Source organism: Protopterus annectens, chromosome 9.part0 (genome assembly GCF_019279795.1).
Source record: "Protopterus annectens isolate FY-2018-M chromosome 9.part0, PAN1.0, whole genome shotgun sequence".
Classification (NCBI taxonomy): domain Eukaryota; kingdom Metazoa; phylum Chordata; order Ceratodontiformes; family Protopteridae; genus Protopterus; species Protopterus annectens.
The window spans coordinates 842,133,344-842,152,773 of record NC_056743.1 but is presented as its reverse complement, the minus strand read 5'-3'; the positions used below and the strand labels follow the sequence as shown (position 1 = coordinate 842,152,773).

The following is a 19,430-nucleotide window of genomic DNA, read 5'->3' as shown; positions in this document are numbered from 1 at the left end:
TCATTAAAATCAATCCGTGGTCCACCTCTTGCATTTTTATTAATAACCTGTAAACCCATGAAACCAAATTCATGACCAGGATTTTCAGCAACATGTTGTAAAGTGTGTTGTTAAGGTTGTTTTTCCTGATGTTATTCATATGTTCATATATTTGGTCCTTAAATTTTCTCTGGGTCTTTCCAACTTAAAACCCCGTGCATTGTTTGCAAATACAAGTGTTTTATTGGTTTTATATTTAGAGAACCAATGTCTTAAAACAGTTAGTGCTAGGTATGGAGGGTTCTTCCCACTTGCCTGCTAAACTGCCAGAGAAGAAGAAGGCCAAGACCTGCTGCTGTCACTGCGTCTCCACTGTCAGACACTCAGCCTGTGGCTGACGGCAGCCTAGTTGTATGCTCTTGTTCTGCCACCCCGGATATAGCGGGTACCTCTTCGGAAGCTGCACAATCCTGCATGGCAGGCACGTCAACAGAGGCTTTACAGGCGGTAGTCTCCAACACTGAGGAGGAACCAGGGCTCTTGGCAGGATAGTCAGATCCCTCTGTCCCATTGCAGTTGTCTGACCTTAGGCCTTCCTCTGTTCAGTTTCCCACTAGGTCGTCACTCAAAAAGAAGAGGAAGCATGTATCCCCTGCTACAGAAAGTCTACCGGATTGACAGGCTTTCTCTCAAAACCTATTTAATGCTTTCATGACCCTGCAGCTTGCTACACCTGTGACTTCCACAATACCTCCTACAAGGACTCAGAACCCTGTCAGGTGGAAGAGGAAGAGTAGTCTTGGAAGAGGAAGAGTAGTCTGATTTTTCTTCTGAAGAGTCTCCCTCTTACACCTCTCAGCTCCCTTCTTCACTTGGATATGGTTCCTCAGAGGAAAAATCTGTTGATGCAGATTCCCTAGCGGAAGATCTAACCTTTGGAGAAACTATGGCTAAAATGAGGGAACATTTTAAGTGGGAATTATTTGAGATGACTGAGGTACAAAAAAGGGTATTATAACCTCATCTAGATGGACTCCACAGCCCCTACTGCTGTTCCTCCCATCCTTCCAGCCTTTCTGGATGCTTTTTCAGCAGCATCCTTGAATCCAGACTCCCAACCCCCAGCTCCACGTAGATCTGATAGATTTTAGAAAGTCCCACTTTGCATATTATTTGATGTAGGTTGCCACCAGGAATAGTTTTGACCACTGCTTCTACTAGGAATGTGAGTGGAGACATCAGTAGGATAGGTGATACCTTCTTTTGATGTGATTGTCTATTGTTAGTTATTTGTTTAATAATGTATTTATTGATTTTTTTTTTGCTTATTTTTTGAATGTCACCACTAAAATTACTGATGCTATGTAGTCCTGTCTCGCCGTTATTCTTGCTGGATGGGTTTGGAGCTGATCCTCGGCTCCGACTCGGCCGATACTAAAGCTCGAGAGCTTTTACTGGCTCGAGGCTATCCCCTGTCCCATGGTGCACCACTGCAACTCCCCAGATCTCGTTTGCCGCAAAAGCTTCAAGGTTGTCTTCTTGCTGGCTCGTTGGCTAAGGGAATTATTTTTGATATTTTTGACTGTATCTCTTCACCTTTCTCTTTAATAGTTTTTTCATTGTTATCTGAGTAATTGTCGTGAGTTTTTGCTACCCCTATCCCCATTTTTAAGGATTGTGTGCCCTGTTTTATTTAGAGGGCCGTAGTCGCCCATTTAAATTAGATGGCCTTTCCTCTATGTGCTAGTTTTTGTCTCCCTCTATATAAAAAAAATAAATAAATAAATATTCTTCTTATAGTTGTATTATTGTTTTTTTGTTATTGCATTGTTCTTTCTTCTCAAAAGAAATATGTCGAAGGATAAAGACAGAGAACACAAAGAACACCGCCCTTCGGGCTTTAAAAAATGTGATAAATGTTCTCAAAAAATGTCATTGACTGACAGTCACATCAGTTGTGTGTACGTCTTGGAGAGGGTCATTTGCAAGAACTCTGTACCTTCTGTCATGCCTTCAGCACCAGGGTTCTTAATGAAATGAAAAGAAAACTTATAGATAGGGCCTTATGACTAGTTCCTTCCAAGAACAGCTGGAACAAGGTCAGACAGTTCCTAAAAGTCATAAAAGGAAATCTCTGTCGGTTCCTGCCTTGGAACCGACGAAAAAATCAAAAGCGACGGAGCCAGAGTGTTCTGGCTCCAATTCTGCTTCTTCAGTCTTGGTGCCGTCTATTTCATCTGTGCCAAGACAATCTTCTCTGCCGAGACACACACCGATTTTGGAACTGGTTTCACCAACCTTAAGATCTCCGATTTTGGAATGGAGGAGATCTCCATCTGTCTCCACCCATTCTCCAGGACACTTTCTGATGAGGATGTAGAGCGGGTGGTGAAGAGGCTGCTCTGTGACCCGGCTCTAGCAAAACTTTTAGCTCCTCCAGACCCAAAGGCTTCGGAGCTGTCCCAGCTTTAGTCTACTGTTCCTCCTCCAACTGCTTTGCTCTCTGAGTCTAATGTTTCGGGTCCCTTAGTGCTGGAACTCTTCCTGCTTCCTCGGAATCAATAACTCTAACCTCATCGGCTCAGTCTGGAGCCGAGGGGTCTGGGAGTCTATGCTCTCCGGTCGACTCCGAGATGGATGGTCACCCCGTTTTTTCTTCGGAACCAATCCTCCCTCTCGGTGCTTTGGCTCGTGTGAGCTCAGCTCCCACGTCCGCTTCGGAGCCTGCCCCTGCTGCTCGGAGTCGACCTTCCATTTCCTCGGAGCGGAGGTCTTCTTTGGAGTGGGGTGGTAAAGCTTTTGAGGCAATAGAGAAAGCTTTGTCTAGTGCTAAAGCCCCGCCATTGGACCCGATGTCCCACCAGCAGCTGGTAGCAACCTCTTCTCCCCCGCCTGTCCCTAAGCGTAGGGATCCAGAGCCCCAAGGAACCCCCATTGGAGGTGTCCCCTCTTCTGACACCTCCCCAGATTACCCCCACTGGAGAGGTCCCTCAGAAGAGACTTTGTAAGGGGAAGCACATTGACTCACCCGAGTCTGTCACTGTCTGAGTCAGAAGGTGTCCCCAAGATCCCCCTCTGAGGATATCTCTTTTGCAGACATCCTTGAAATCCTTAGACAGAGGGGTGATTGGAAGACCTCTAACCCTACTGAGGATGAATCCGTGTACCTTGAGGCATTTGGTTCCCAAACTTTCACCTCCTGGGTGACGCCGCCATATGACCAACTGTTAGGGGTCATATCTCTGAAAGCTTGGACCTCTCCGGACGCAGTGGAGCCTGTCCCGAGGAGGCCAAACAAATTTATCACTGCTTCAGAAGACAAATCATTTCTAACTAAGGCAGTACCTGTGGATGCTATAGTGATAGCAGCAGCCACGAAGAAGGAGTTATCAGAGACATCCTCAAATAGCCATCCTCCTAATAAAGAATCTAGGATGATGGATAGGTATGGGAAGCGTACCTTTTCTTCAGTGGCCTTTACCTTATGATCGCTGAATTACCTGTCCCATTGTACTAAGTTTCAAAGGGATCTCCTAAAGGAGTTGGGAGATACCCTTCAGGGTTCAGTAGCTTTGGGATCTGCTGACAAGGTATCTGTGCAGCTCTCCACCCTTACCTCTATTGCTAACTCCTACATGAGGCTGATTTCCTGTGCAGCTGACTGAGCAAGCAGGGTGACTGCAGCAGGGATCTCTCTTAGGAGACATTCCTGGATGCGTCTATGCAATTTTACGGAATCCTTCAAGTCTTCCTTTACCAACGTCCCCTTTGATGGTTCAACTCTTTTTGGACCTCGAGACTTTGACCAGGTGCGAGCAGGAAGGGAAAACCTTATCTGCTGTCGGAGTCCGTTTCTCCCTTTCTTCTAGAACCTATCCCAAGGGTCAAACAGGAGGGAAAATTTGGTTCCTTAAATCCCAAAAAGGTTTCCTTCAAGCACAAGGTCAGCCCTCCCCTAGAGGCAGAGGGGGAGGTTATAATGGAAGGTGCAGCGCTCGCGGCAGACGGGGTCCGCATTACCAGGGTGATAGAGATGCTTTCTCTGACCGTTCCTTTCATCGCCCCTGAGGGGTTGCCCGACTGTCCGTCTCTGGAGGCAGTCGGAGGTCGTCTTTCACTGTACCCAAGCGCCTTGCTACAAATTTCCCAAAATCGATGGGTACAAAATATAATTTCCAGAGGTTACCTGATTCCCTTTGTTTCCGATCCCCTACAGATCTGTCTTTACCAGATGTACCACACAATCAAATAGACTGTGCAACATCAGAGGTCATCTCGTTGCTTTAAAAAAAAGCGTCATCCAAGAAGTCTCCACAGAGCAAATAGTATCCAGAACTTACTCACAATTCTTTTTAGTTCCAAAAAAGTCCGGGGACTGGAGATCAATTCTAGCTCTCAGCAAGCTAAACAAGTCTGTAAAACAAAATCAGTGTTCCGTATGATCACTCTGCAGTCAATTTTTCCGTTTATTGGAAAAGACAATTGGTTGTGCCCCATAGATCTTCAGCACGCGTACTACCATGTCAAAATGGACAGGCACCCCCAGAAGACATCTACACTTTCGGCTGGGAGCCAGTCATTATCAATTTCGAACACTGCCCTTTGGCCTCGCTACCGCCCCTAGAGTGTTCACCAAATGTATAGCGGTGGTCACGGCTCACCTGAGAAGTCAGGGATTCCAGGTGTTTCTGTACTTAGACGACTGGCTCCTCACTGCTACCACCAAGCACCAACTAATCTGAGCCAGGGAGAAGACTTTATCCTTGTGTGCCAGATTAGGAATTGCAGTAAATTTAAAAAAAATCTGCCTCATCTCCATCACAGCTCATTGCCGTCTTAGGCTCAGACATAGACTCAACCACTATGACAGCAAAACTGACTCCAGAAAGGATAGAATTGTTGCACAACCAAGTCAGATTCTTGCTGAACAAAGACAAAGTACAGGCCAGGTTAGTTCTTCAAGTTCTAGGGACTATGGCATCCACCATTTTTTTAGTTCTCTTAGCCCGTCTACACATGAAAGTACTTCAGTAGCTACTATTTACTCAGTGGTCAATGCAGAATCTACCCTTGTCCCACCAAATACTCATTACAAACTCCTTCAAGAAGGATCTAATGTGATGGTTATATACAGATCAGTTTTATCTAGGTCAGCCCCTTGTTCTCCCTCAACAAAACGCAGTCTTGACCACAGATGCTTCCCAGATATGGTGGGGGGTGGGCATTATCTGGGAAGGACGGTCCAAGGTATCTGGCAGGATCACGAGAACCACTTGCACATAAATGTTCTGGAGATGAGAGCAGTGCTATACATGTTGCAAGCACTTCACAGTTCTCTTCCCACGGGGACAATTTAGATTCAATCAGACAACATGTCTGTAGTGTGGTACATAAACAAGCAAGGGGGAACCAAGTCTTATCCACTTTGTCGAGAGGCACAGAGAGTATGGAAATGGGCGATGGGCACTCAATGCTTTCTTGTAGCAACACACATTTCGGGGAAGTCCAGTGTGATAGCAGACAAACTGAGTCGAGCAATTCTGATGCTTCACGAGTGGTCCCTGAAAACAGAAGTTGCAGAAGAGATTTTCCGCAAATGGGGCCACCCTTGCTGCGACCTATTCGCCACATACATGAATGCCAAATGCAGCAAATACTTTGCCCTAATTCCCCATCCGGAGATGTCACCCAGGCATGCTCTGGTCCACAATTGGCCTCCGGGGCTTCTTTATGCTTTTCCACCCTTTCCTCTCATACCAAATGTGATTCAGAAAGCAAAACTGTTGGAGAACCCTGATCCTCATTGCTCCTTACTGGCCTCGCCAAGTCTGGTTCCCCTTCCTGTGGTCCTGTCTCTAGAAGGAACCATGGATTCTGGAACCATCTCCAGACCTTCTGATTCACCAATCAGGACAGTTCCATTCTACCATCCAAACCCTGAAATTGACAGCATGGCTGCTCCAGTTCCAAAATAGCCAGGTGTATATCCCTTTCTCCTACCGTTAAACACATTCTCATTTCTTCCCACAAACCTTCCACCAGGAAATTATATTCCAGCAAATGGAAAAGGTTTTCCATTTGGGCAGTTAAACAAGGCATAGATCCCTACTCAGCCCCCATAGAGTCTATCCTGTCCTTCCTTGCATCTGTTTTTCAAGAAGGAGCTGCAGCTGCTGTCATTAGAGATCAGTTGGCTGCCATCTCTAATTATCATTTTGTGGACATGGGAGATCCTATTATGTCCCACTCTTTATGTGAAACTTTTTGAAAGGAGTCATCCTTCTCAGACCTCCAATCAGGCAACCTCCAGAGTCCTGGTACTTGAACGTCGTTCAGATCTCATTGATTTGTCCAGTTGAACTGTCTTTTTCATCCGACTTGAAATTGTTGTATTGGAAGACATTGTTCTTAGTAGCTAAAACATCTGCTAGGAGGGTTTCAGAATTGCAAGCTCTGACTATTTGACCTTCATACATTATATTCCATAAGGGTACAGTCTCCCTAAAAACTAATCCTTCCTTCCTCCCTAAAGTATGCTCAGAACATAATCTAAACACAACTATCGAATTACCAGTATTCTTCCCAAATTACAGTAATAAATCAGAATTCAGACTACATCAATTAGATGTCCATATAATTCTCTGATTTTTACCTGCACGGGACTAAAGATTTTAGGAAATCGGATCAATTGTTTGTTTCTTTCTCAGAGAAAAACAAAGGCTTGCCCATTTCCAAGGTAACTCTGTCTAAATGTCTTTCAGACTGCATCTCATTTGCTTACAAAAATGCTGGGAAACCACTACCTGCTAAAGTAAAAGGCCATTTAACTAGAGCAGTATCAACTTCATATGTCTTTAAATCAAAACTGCCAATTGATACCATTTGTGCAGCAGCTATTTGGGCAAGACCTCATACCTTTGTCACTCATTACAAATTGGATTTGGCTTCCCGGGACAGGTCATCCTTTGGGTCCACTGTGCTGAAGAGTCTCTTTGCTTGAGCCACCCGGGATAAAGGTGCTGGGGACGCTGTCCCATCCAGCAAGAATTACGGTGAGATAGGACTACATAACATTAAGAAGTTATGTACTTACCATAACGTTCCATGTTTGTAGTCCATCTCGCCTACATTCTTGCGTCCCACCCCCCTTCCCCCTTCCTGTATCCTGGAGGAACTGGTGGACTATCCATTATGCTGTCTGACCGTGTTATAGTTGTCTATCCACATGGATAGTAAAACAAAGTCCTTTTGTTTGTATGTACATAGTTATTGATGGTATAATTACTATTATGTATTTAGTTACTTTCTTGCAAACAAGATCTGGGGAGTTGCCGTGGTGCACCATGGGATAGGGGATAGCCTTGAGCCAGTAAAAGCTCTCAAGCTTTAGTATCGGCCGAGTCAGAGCTGAGGATGGGCTCTGAACCCATCCAGAAAGAATGTAGGCGAGACGGACTACAAACATGGAACATTATGGTAAGTACAGAACTTATTTGTAGAGCACAGAACTCCCAAGGCCCTTGTGAAGTGGACAGGTCTTGGAAATATGAAAGTTTAGTGGTGACCAGGTCGTGTTGCTCCATTGCAGTGCTTGATTCTCTTGCTCAGCTTGTGGCTTTGTTGCTTTCTCTTTTAAGTCTGCATAGTCATCTTTTGCCCATGTGAGTATTTCCAATATGTCCAGTTTCCTCCTACATTGCAAAAAATATCTTAATAGATGAACTGATTGTCCTGTTTAGTTGCCTGTAGTTGTTAGTAGCTTGAGATGCACTGCTATTCTTTCTCTGGGCGGTCCTGTGCTTTCCATCTGTTACTTGCAGAGGGTGGCTTAGTGGCCCCCACTGTAACCTTGAAAAGGAGAAAGATAGTATAGGAAAATGAATGAATTAGCATTCTGCATACAGTGATTTAATGGGATATCAACTGGGTATACTTCTAAGTACTGCTTCCCATTTTTAAAATGGTGTATGAGCACTTTTTTACTGGGATCAGATGCTATAGTAATTTAAGCCTTTTTGGTTGAGGACATAATACGTTATTAGTATTAATCATTCATTTATTTATTTTATTTATTTATTCAATTATTTATTTTATTTTTTGACAGATGATTAAAACAAGAACTTCCAAAATATCTGAACTAGCTGAATATGTGAGGTAAGTAGATTAATGGACCGTAAGAAAGCAAAATGGGGCTTAGTGATGTAACAAATGGGTCCAGTAGGTATTTGCCATTTCTACATTGATAGAAATAAGTTGGTCATCCCTCTAGCATAAGGAGACAGGCTTTCTGAAATAGCAAGTCCAATTGCATCAAAACATCATGGCATCCAGGAGGTCAATGCTTTTGCTTGTGAGCTAGTCATTATCAGTTCTAGACTCTGCCATTTGATGTTAACTAAGCCCTCAAAGTGTTCACCAAATGCCTGTCAGTGGTAGCAACTCCCTTACTTGGATGACTGACTCCTAGTTGTTCCCTGCATTCTGATGTAGTAATGCTGTAGGATTGTCAGCATTGTCTTGCAAAGTCACAGCTGATGATTTACCTTTTTACATTGTCAAAAGCCTTGGCACTTCTTTATCTGAAGATGGCTTCAGCTGTCCTAATGGTTTGATCTGATGTTGTCCATGTCACTATTCCTCACTCTTTAGTCGTAGGATCCGACATCAGATCCAAGCTGGCAACTTTGCAAACCGCTTCTAGACTTGGGCTCCTCCCACTCCCATGATCCCTTGTTGCCATCTAATCCTTCAGATCTTGTTTGCCACGCTCAGCATCAGACGCAGATTCTCTGGTTCGAGTCTCCAGGGGGATAAGTAGCATAATTTCTCTTATTTTTCTCAATTTCGCTCCCTCGTAGTGTTTAGTGTTTGCTAGTTAATTTGTAGGTAGTGTTGAGTCCTTCCCCTCCCATTTCATTTTTTTGTCTGTTGCAGTTGTTGCAATGCGATTTGGTGCCCTTTTTGTTTTCAGTCCTTTTGTACCCTTAGCATTATAGTTCTTTTTATTTAGTGTTGCTGATAGTTGTTCTGGGTCCTTGCCAGCTTTATTGACCTTAGCTTTTCCTCCCGGTTTATTATTTAGTGTGTCCCTTATGCTTTGGTGTTTTGTCATGGTCCCAGCATGTCAGATAAGCCTGTTGGGTTTAAAAGGTGCTCCTCATGCATTTGGAAGATGTCCATGTCCAGTTCGCATGAGGAGTGTCTTTATTGTCTAGGCGCTGACCACCTAGAGGTTGAATGCAACATTTGTGCCGCATTCAACCCCAAGGCCCTGGTCAAGCACCGGAACAAACTCTTGCTAAAGGGTATGGTCCATGAGGGTCCGTTGGACTAGTCTCTGGCCAAGCCTGGACTCTCCGATCTAAAGAGGAAGACTTCGTCTGGCCCCAGGTCGTAATCTTCGAAAAAGGCCAGGCTGTCTGATCCAAGTTCCTTGGATCCAACCCCAGCCTTTGCTCCGATTTCATTGGATCCCAGATGTCCTTCAAGAATGCAACTGCAGTCATAACATATGGGTTGTCCTGCCTCAGGCAGCCCTCGGTCGGCCGGATTCCAAAGTCTGGGTCCGACGTCGGCTGATGTCGCATTTCTCTCCGACGTCAGAGCGGCTGGAGTATATAAGCATCAGCCGACGCCATCTTCTTCAGTCTTTCTTGCCGCGCGGTGCCCGAAGCAGAAGCAGCTCGCAAGTGCCGGTCAGTCAGCGCCTGAATTCTTCGAAACCGAAGTCATCAAAAAAGCTAAGTACCCCGTTGGGGACCTTTTCTTGCCTCAGCCGATGTCAGAAATTACTGAAAAAGTAAATAATTGTTTGTCTTGTGGTAAACAAATACCTCATAAGGATTTCCACTCTTACTGCCTCCCTTGCCTTGGCCCAGACCACGACGTCTCGGCCTGTGCCGCCTGTGCTCATTTCAACAAGCGCACTCTCAGGTGCCGGGCGGAGTTCGCTGAAGACTTTTTCAGCGAAAAATTTGATTATACAATGCCACCGGAACTACCGACAACGCAGACTCCTAAGAAACGAAAAGAACGGGACCGACATCCTCGGCCCGCGTCTTCAACCGACACCACGCCAAAACTAACCGCGAGTGCTCCGGTTCCCTCTGAGGCAGTTATTCCACCGCTCCGAACCGAAGACACCACATTACCGATACCTCCGATACCGGAGGCCACTCCGCCAGTTATTGATTTTCCTCCGGATACCGAAACCGAGGAAATGCCCGAGACCATTGCTGTTGATAAGGTAACTCCTGCACGTAGAGCGGCTAGGCCTCCCATGTCCATGTCTATCAAGGCCTACACACGTGCCAAGGCAGCCCACAAGTTCAAACATCTTACTGCTAAAAACATACCTCAGACTACTCCTGAAACTCAGATCATGTCCATGGCCGCAGATTTAATTTCTCTGATCAGAGGCTCCCAGGCCCATCCTGAGAGAGGATCCCAGCCTCCTCCTGATAAGAGGCCCAGGGTTGAACCCCCTGACCCTCTGCCCTCAGATGAAGATTCTGAGGACTCTGTTCCCTCTGAAAGCCAGGAAGAGCCCTTCCAGACCTATGAGGATTCAGATGCAGAGGACTCCATCCCCTCGGCCTCCCCTCCTGAGGATATTTCTTTTGGGGAAGTTCTGCATTCCATGAGGGAGCATTTTAAGTGGCAAGGCCAGGAATTTTCTGATTCCAGAAAGCGCCTTCGAACCTTCCTTAAAAAGCCTCAACACAGACCCGTAGCTATACCTCCTGTGCTTGATGTTTTGGATGATTTATACTCGGACTCCCTGATACTCTTCCTCCTGCTCCTGTCAAGCCTGACAGATACTATAGGGTTCCAGAAACCCATTCTCATTTATTTAGGGCCCATGCTGTTGATTTAGAAACAATTTCCCAGGGGCCTAAAGGGGTTTCAGCTACCACATCCAAAAATCCTTTGCCTTCCGACAGAGAAGCAAGCTCCTTAGAGAGATGGGGGAAGAAGGTCTACACCTCCACTACTTTATCTATGAGAGCTCTCAATTGTCTCTTTCACATGTTTCAATATCAGGATTTCCTGTTAGATGATTTACAGAAAAGTTTGGCTTCTCCCGAACCTTTAGATAGGAAGTCTTTGCAGGAGGCTGTGTATAATTCTCAGCAAGTTACCAATCATTTTTTGCAGTGTGGATATGATGCATTGGAGGCTTCATGTAGGGCAGCTGTGACAGGGGCGGTCATTCGTAGACATGCATGGCTAAAAGAACAACCTTTACCAGATCATGTTAAGGCAAAACTTCTTGATGCACCCTTGGAAAAGAACAAGCTTTTTGGTGCTAATGCTAAAGATTTGTTAAAGTCCATTGAGGAAAATGCCAAGTCAGTACAGACAGTCAAAGATTTCCTCCAGGTTCAGCCACCCAGATTCAGCAGGAACTGGCCTTCTAAAAACTGGTCCTTTCCTAATCCTGAAAGATTTCAAAGGGGTAAAAACAGGCGTGCCCGAGGAAGAGGGCAATACAGAGGATCCTACAGGGGAGGACAATGGCAACCAACAAACCAAAGAAGTGACACAGGGGTTTCTCCTGCCCCGCAGGGACAAGCTCAATGACTTTCCTCTACTTCCGCTGACCAAGGAGCAAACAGAAGCTCCTTTGGGCGGGAAGTTATCTCTTGTTTTCAAGAAATTGGCACAAACTGACAAAAGACAAATGGATACTGGACATTATAGACCACGGTTACAGGTTCCACTTTCATACCTTGCCAAGAAAACAAGGCATGCCAAATCTTCCACAAAATCAGAGGGCAGAGGCTATCAAGCAAATTTCTCTGCTTGCTCAGATCAAAGCAATAGAAAAAGTTCCACAACAAGAACAAGGTCAGGGGTTTTATTCAAGACTGTTCCTTGTTCCAAGAAAAGAAACTCAATGGAGACCAATACTGGACTTGTCCGCTCTAAACACTTTTCTCATAGTACCAAAGTTAAAAATGCTGACTTTACAGCAACTCCTTCCCATGCTGGGTAAGGGGTCTTGGCTGATTACTCTGGACCTCAAGGAGGCATACCTGCATCTGCCTATCAGACACAGTTGCAGAAGATACCTCAGATTTCTTGCAGGGCCAGAGCATTATCTATTCTCAGCATTGCCATTTGGCTTATCTACTGCGCCCAGAGTATTCACGAAATGCCTGGCATCAGTAATTGTTCATTGCAGGCTCCAGGGGACTCAAATCTACCCGTACCCGGACGATTGCCTCATACAAGCGGACAACAAACTAACCTTGACAAAAAACTTGAATTATGTCATACACTTGCTACAGGCTCTGGGATACACAGTCAACTTTCAAAAGTCAAGACTTCAGCCATCCCAGCAAATAACCTTCTTAGGAGCCAAACTAGACACAACCTCTCAAATGGCTTACCTGACAGAAGACAAACAAAGAAGTTAACTCATTACTTCAAAAGTTTAGCAAAGCTCACCCAGATGACTGCAAGGAGTTTCCTACAGGCCCTGGGTTACATGGCATCCTGCATTCTCTTGGTCCCACTAGCAAGACTACACATGAGAAAGCTTCAATGGTACTTAAAAAGCTTATGGTCTCAACACAGCAACAACCTAGAAGCAATTATTCCACTCATTCCATGTCTACAAAAGGAATTTCTATGGTGAGCCACAGTAAGCCAGTTAAACACAGGCATGTCGTTCAAAAAACCTCAGATAACACAGAGAATGACCACAGACGCCTCAGACCTTGGATGGGGGGCGCACATGGAGGGCAGATGTATTCAAGGGCAATGGTCTCCAAAGGAAACACATCTGCATATCAACCAAAAAGAAATGCTAGCAGTAATGCATGCCATCGAGGCCTTTGGACAACAACTTCAACAAGGCCACCTACTAATACGGACAGACAACACCACTGTGATGTGGTACACAAACAAGCAGGGGGGCACTCATTCTTACCCCCTTTGCAGACTGACAATGAATCTTTGGGAAAAATCACTGTAGCTAAACATACAGCTACAATCCCAGTTTGTTCCAGGCAAAGACAATGTTCTGGCGGACAGTCTAAGCAGGAATTTCCTGGACCCCCACGAATGGAGGCTACAACCAGACATCTTTATACGACTCACCTCGAGATGGGGCAGGCCGGACGTGGACCTATTTGCTTCCCACCTCAATCATCACTTACAAAAGTTCTGCTCAAGGACATATCATCCACAAGCATGGAAAGTAGATGCCCTCTCACTCAACTGGAGCTCCCTAATAATTTATGCATTTCCACCCCTGCCACTGATGACCACAGTGTTATTAAAGATCAAGGCAGAGCAACCGGAGGGGATCCTAATAGCTCCAGACTAGCCAAGACAGCACTGGTACCCACTACTACGGAGCATATGTCACAACAAAACGTGGGCCCTTCCACAATGGCCTCAACTTCTGACTCAACACAACTTCAGGACTATTCATCCCAACATCCAGACTCTACAGCTAACAGCTTGGGAAATTCCATAAATAACCTCAATTTACCTCTCTCCAAGGAAGTTCAGCGGATACTAACAGAAGCCCGCAGACCATCCACCAGAAAGGCTTACTCAGCCAAATGGAAGAGATTCAGCATTTGGAATACCAACAAGGGTCATGATGCATCACTTTTGAGCATCCCTCTCATTCTGGAATACTTGGCAGATATGTTACACAACGGACTCTCATACTCTTCCATAAAAATACATGCTTCAGCTATCTCAGCTAGATACAACACTGATCCACCTGTGTTTTCGCATCCTTTGCTAAGGCAATTTCTTAGAGGAATCAAGAATATAAAGCCCCCAAGAAAGGCACCAGTACCAGCTTGGGACCTCAATTTTGTCCTAGAAAAATTGACTTTACCTCCCTTTGAGCCAGCAGCTTCTGTGGAGTTACAATTTCTTTCCTGGAAGACAGCTTTCCTGCTGGCCATAACCTCAGCAAGAAGGGTTTGAATTACAGGCCTTAATGGCAATACCACCGTTCATAACTTTTCACAGAGACAGGGTCTCCCTCTGAAACCAACCCTACTTTTCTGCCAAAAGTGGTATCCAGGGTTTCTTTAAATCAAGCAATTCACCTGCCTACTTTCTTTCCCAATCCTGAGAACAAAGGGGAAAGACTGTTACATACCTTGGACATACACAGACAACTTCGCTACTACCTAGACAGAACCAAGACCAGTAGGAAGTCTGATCAGCTTTTGTAGCTTACGCCCTGGAATACAAGGAAAAGCAATTTCCAAACAGACAATTTCAAAATGGATTGGACATTGCATCAGATTCTGTTATTCCTTCCATGGAAAGAGTGTGCCAGCCAATGTCAGACCACACTCCACCAGAGCTACAGCCACCTCTACAGCTTTTTAAGAGGGGTGCCTACAAAGACATTCTAGAAGCTGCCACATGGAGCTCCATGCATACATTTTCCAAACACTACAACCTCCCTTTATATTCCAGATCCAGAGCAGGGTTTGCTTGGCAGTCCTGCAGGGATTGATAGCTACACCATCCTTTTCCTAGAGCATACCACCTCCCCCAGCTAAGCTATGGTAGTCAACCCATATGTTATGACTGCAGTTGCATTCTTGAAGGACATAGTACAGTTTTGTACCTACCATAAATGTAGATGTCCGATAGATATGCAACTGCAGTCGGGTTTTCCCTCCCTCCTTCCCCTCTATGCCTTGGGTCCACTCCTATCCCTATTATCCTTAGCTGGGGATATCTGTTATGGTGTATCTGTTTATTGCTTATTTATTGTCTGGAAACCTATTTTTGTCTTCCAATTTGATTACAGCCTTCATTGGAGGGCACCTGGCATGTGGGACAAGAAACACTGAAGAAGATGGCGTCGGCTGATGCTTATATACTCCAGCCACTCTGACGTCGGAGAGAAATGCAACATCAGCCGACGTCGGACCCAGACTTTGGAATCCGGCCGACCGAGGGCTGCCTGAGGCAGGACAAACCCATATGTTATGACTGCAGTTGCAAAACTATCGGACATCTACATTTATGGTAGGTGCAAAACTGTACTTTCCCATGATTCCTCTCCAGATCCAGGGCTTCCACTCGAGGCCCTCAGATCAGAGTTATGGGAATCTACTCCCAGATCCACGGCCTTCCGGATTGAGGCCGTCAGACCCAGCCAGATTTGGGCCAGCCATGGATCCCAGAGGCCATTCTGTCTCTACCCAAGAGTCCCTAACTGCCTCTGCTTGGCCTCTCCCTGGACAGACAGAGTCCTGGGCCTGACCTGTCGCCCTGGAGTCCTTGGGTGAGGGCTCCAGACCTGTTTTTTGGACTTTCTATTCCCCTTGGTGCTTCGGCCCTCAACAGCTTGGGGCCAGTACTGTCCAGAGGCCAAGAGGCACTGGCATGCTCTGGTCCCACTTCTGTGTCGGGCTTGCCTGCCGAGAGTGAAGATGGGGCATCGTCCAGCGCTTCGGTTTTCCAGATTGTAGAGAGGACTTTTTCCTCCACTAGAGTGTCCTCCCTGGTTTTCCAGGGACCATCCCAACCCCCTAGAGATGACTTTTATCCTGTTTCCGGTCAACCCTTTCGAACTAGCTTTTAGGTAGGAGTCACCCCTCCTAAGTTTCATAGGTTAATACTAGGCTATCTGCCCTAGGGCATTTATAAGCCTAGCCAGAGTGTGTTTGGCTTTCGCCACCCGTTTTAAATTAATTTTGCTATGCCCTTTTTCGAGGTTAGTATACTGTGCCTCTTTCTAACAGTGACACAGAAGTGATACCCGGGGTAAACCTACGATCTCCCATCCACTCATCAAGATTCCTCTTGAAAAGAGTCAATGAGGGACTCTGCCTAACCTGGTCAGGGATTTTATTCCAGAGTGAAGGGAGCCTCTGGGTTATGAATCTGTCCCTCCAGCATTTCCTATTTATTTCAGTGCTGAGGTTCAAGTCTCTCGAGCGCGTAGCTCGATGGGATTTAGATTTTCTTCTGAGGTGCAGCATGTCCATTAATTCCGGGTTGGACATGGCTTTATACGTCAGGCACAGATCGCCTCTGAGCAGGCGGTATGCCACTGAGTAGGGCTGGAGTTTCTTTAGCCGGGCAGCAGATGGCATCTGTTTGAGCCCTTTGATCCTCTTGGTGAGGTACTTTTGGGGTCTTTCCAGTTGCTGCAGGTGTCTGGTAAGGTACATCCCAAAAGGGGCTTTGTACTCCATTATGGACCTGATGAGGGATGAGTAATGAGGCACAATGACCTCCCTTAATCTAGATGTGAATCCCTTCATGATTAGATGGGCTATATAAAATGTTTTTCTAACCACTTTGGCCACGTGGTTGTCAAATGAGAGATTGCTATCAACTTGGGTCCCCAGGTCCCTAATTACTTCTTCTGTACTTAATGGATTACCACCTATGTGGTAATTTGTGGGCACTTTGTTTTTGCCAAAGGGGATGACTATACACTTTTTGGCGTTTAGCTTGAGGCCATGGCTCTGGCACCAGTTGTCTATTTCTTTGAGGCCCTTTTGGAGGATGCTTGTGTCGGCTGGAGAGTCGATTATGTCGCCCAGTTTGCAGTCATCTGCGAACTTGGTCAGCCACAGTCCTTCCATGTTGGCCTGTACCTCTGAGAAATATATACCGTACAAGAGAGGTCCCAGGACTGAGCCTTGTGGGACGCCACTTGTAACTGGTTTGGAGTCTGACATGGCTCCAGCAATTCTAACCATGTGGGTTCTGTCCTTAAGTCAGTTTGCAACCCATCTAGTGACATAGGGGTTTATATTTAAGCTGGTGAGCTTGTCTATAATGCCCTTGTGGGGTATTGTATCGAAGGCTTTTGCGAGGTCCAGGTAGACTGTGTGGACCACCTTTCCCTCGTCAATAGCCTTGGTGACTGTTTCAAAGAAATCAACCAGGTTTAAGAGGCAGGATCTGCCCTTAACAAAGCCGAACTGGGTAGGATCCAGTGTCTGTAGGTCCCCAATGTCTTTATTTATGAGGTCTTTTCCATAGCTTTGCAGACCAAGCTAGACAGGCTTATGGGGCGATAGTTTCCAGGATCCGTTGAGGCACCACCTTTGTAGAGGGGGACCACTGTTGCTGTACGCCACTCTTTGGGTACATATCCTGTAAGTAAGGCTGAGATTGAACTGTAGTTTTATGTTTGGGTTTAGCTCTTCTTGGAGTTCATGTAGGACGCAGCCCGGGACACTGTCTGGTCCCATTGATGCTGTGATGTGAGAGTGTTCAATCTCGCCGTTTGTTCTTACACCTGGGTTCGGAGCCGATCCTCGGCTCCTTGTCGGCCGCTTGCAAGCTCTGCATCGAGAAGAAGCTCGAGACAACCTAATTCCCACAATCCCCCTCTGCCTTTACCTCAGATCTAGTTTGCCGCTGCAGCGTTCGCATCACTTGATCGAGCTCGAGCACCTAAGCTAAGATTTTTATATTTTTTCTTGTATATTTTAGAATAATTTTATTCTAAGAAGTTGTTTAGTGACAGTGTGTGTGTCTGTGTGATACGGTTTTGAGGAATTCTCGGTTCCGTTTAACGTTAGTTTAAACTTTTTTAGAGTTTCCCTCGGGGCCTACCACCCCTTACTGGAGTGACTACCGGATAGACATTTTTCTTTTTACTGGATTTGACAATATCACCGGATTGGACTTTTCTACTGGACTTGACTTTTCACTTACTATCCATATTAGCTTAAGATGTCTGAGAAAGCTAAGTCTGGGTTTAAGCGTTGCCAATGTGGGCAAAAGATGTCAGTTACTGACAATCATAGTTCCTGTGTCTACTGTCTTGGCCCTCTCCATCTGCAAGAAGACTGCTCAATTTGTCATTCTTTCAGTGGGAGGGTCATGACAGATAGGCGCAGGAAACTCATGGATAGGGGTTTGTTAAAACCTACTTTTCAAGAGGCTCTGGATGCTTCAGACCAGGCATCCAAATCCTCGAAGGAATCGAAGACGTCGGAGCCCAGGTCATCGGCTCCGAGCTCTTCAGTTAAAGTTCGATCACCGGTTCCACAGACTTCGGGACCGAGTGTTCAACTGTTGTCAGTTTCCGAGCCTCGAGTCTTGGAACCGGTGACGGAGCTCCCTCCCCCGACACTGTTGAGGTCGGCTCCGTCTTCGATTCCTTCGACCCGTTCTTCCAGACCCCTCTCCGACACCGATGTAGACCGTGGTGCAGAAGTTAATGGAGAATACGGCCTTATCCAAACTCATTTCGGTCTCCTCTCAATTGGTGTTGAGACTTGAAGGCCTTCCACTGTCTCCATCTGTTCCTCCTCCGAGACCTGGCCAGTCTTTGGAGCCGGAAGAAGCTGATCTGCTGATTGTGGAGCCCTCGGTGCCAGAACCGTCCTTTTCTCGGTCGGCTCCGTTCACCTCGACTCCGTCGGATCCGGTACCGAGTCTCGGAGCGAAGATCCATCCTTGGTTCCGGGACCGAGTCGGACCGATGTTTCGTTCGGCTCCCTCTCGGGGCCTCGGCTCGGATCGACTCGGTTCCGTCCTCGGGTCGATGCCTTCGTGCCTGTTTCGGGATTCTTCCCATTTCTTGAACCGGAGATACCTCGACTCGGGACCCGGGGGCCTTCGACCTCATGAGGAATGTGTTGTCTACCCAGACAACCACATCAGCAGAAACAGCCTCTCCTCCCCATAAAGGACCGTTATCCTCCTCTGCACTCACGGCTACATCTAAGCGTCGAGCACCTGTGTCTCAGCCACCCCTGGAGAGTGCCCCCTCTTCCTCGGAGGCTTTTTCGGATGCTCCCCCCGAAGAAGTCCCTAGGAAAAGATTGTGTAAGAGGAGACACTTAGATTCTCCACAAGAATCTTTGACATCAGACACTGACTTGGATGAGTCAGAAGGGTCCCCAAAGTCACCCTCAGAGGATGTCTCTTTTTCTGACATCTTGGAGATCCTAAAGCAGAGAGGTGATTGACTCCCTCCCCCCTTCTGAGGATGTGTCAGTCTTGCTGAAGGCATTTGGTGCTCGCCCTTCCTCCTCCTTGGTCACTCCGCCCTTCGATGAGTTAATGGAGCTGATTGCTCGAAGGGCGTGGGAGACGCCTGACACGGTGGAGTCAGTCCCTAGAAAGCCTAATAAGTACATTACTGCACCCCAAGACAAGGATTATCTAACGAAGGGAGTTCCAGTGGACGCTATGGTGGTGGCAGCGGCCACGAAAAAGGAGATGTCGGAATCTTCCTCATCTGTCCATCCCCCTAACAGAGATTCTAGGACTATGGACAGGTACGGGAAGCGCATTTTTAGTTCAGCGGCTTTTTCTATGCGATTCCTGAACTATTTGACCCACTTCACACGATTACAGAGGGATCTAATCAAAGAGTTGGGAGATACCCTCCAGGGTACTACAGATGCTGCTGTCTCAGAGAAAGTTACAGCACAGCTCAATACCCTTACATCCATTGTAAACTCGTCCATGAGGCTGAT

General features: G+C 46.3%; 1 protein-coding gene across 1 annotated transcript in view; it reads left to right on the top strand.

Annotated features, from left to right (window-relative positions):
* Positions 1-19,430, top strand: part of CUTA (cutA divalent cation tolerance homolog) — a 935,617-nt gene that overhangs the window by 649,176 nt on the left and 267,011 nt on the right. The window contains exon 6 of the mRNA XM_044083523.1: positions 8,084-8,133. Within this exon, the coding sequence (XP_043939458.1) occupies positions 8,084-8,133 (50 nt within the window). The remainder of the gene's footprint in view (positions 1-8,083; positions 8,134-19,430) is intronic.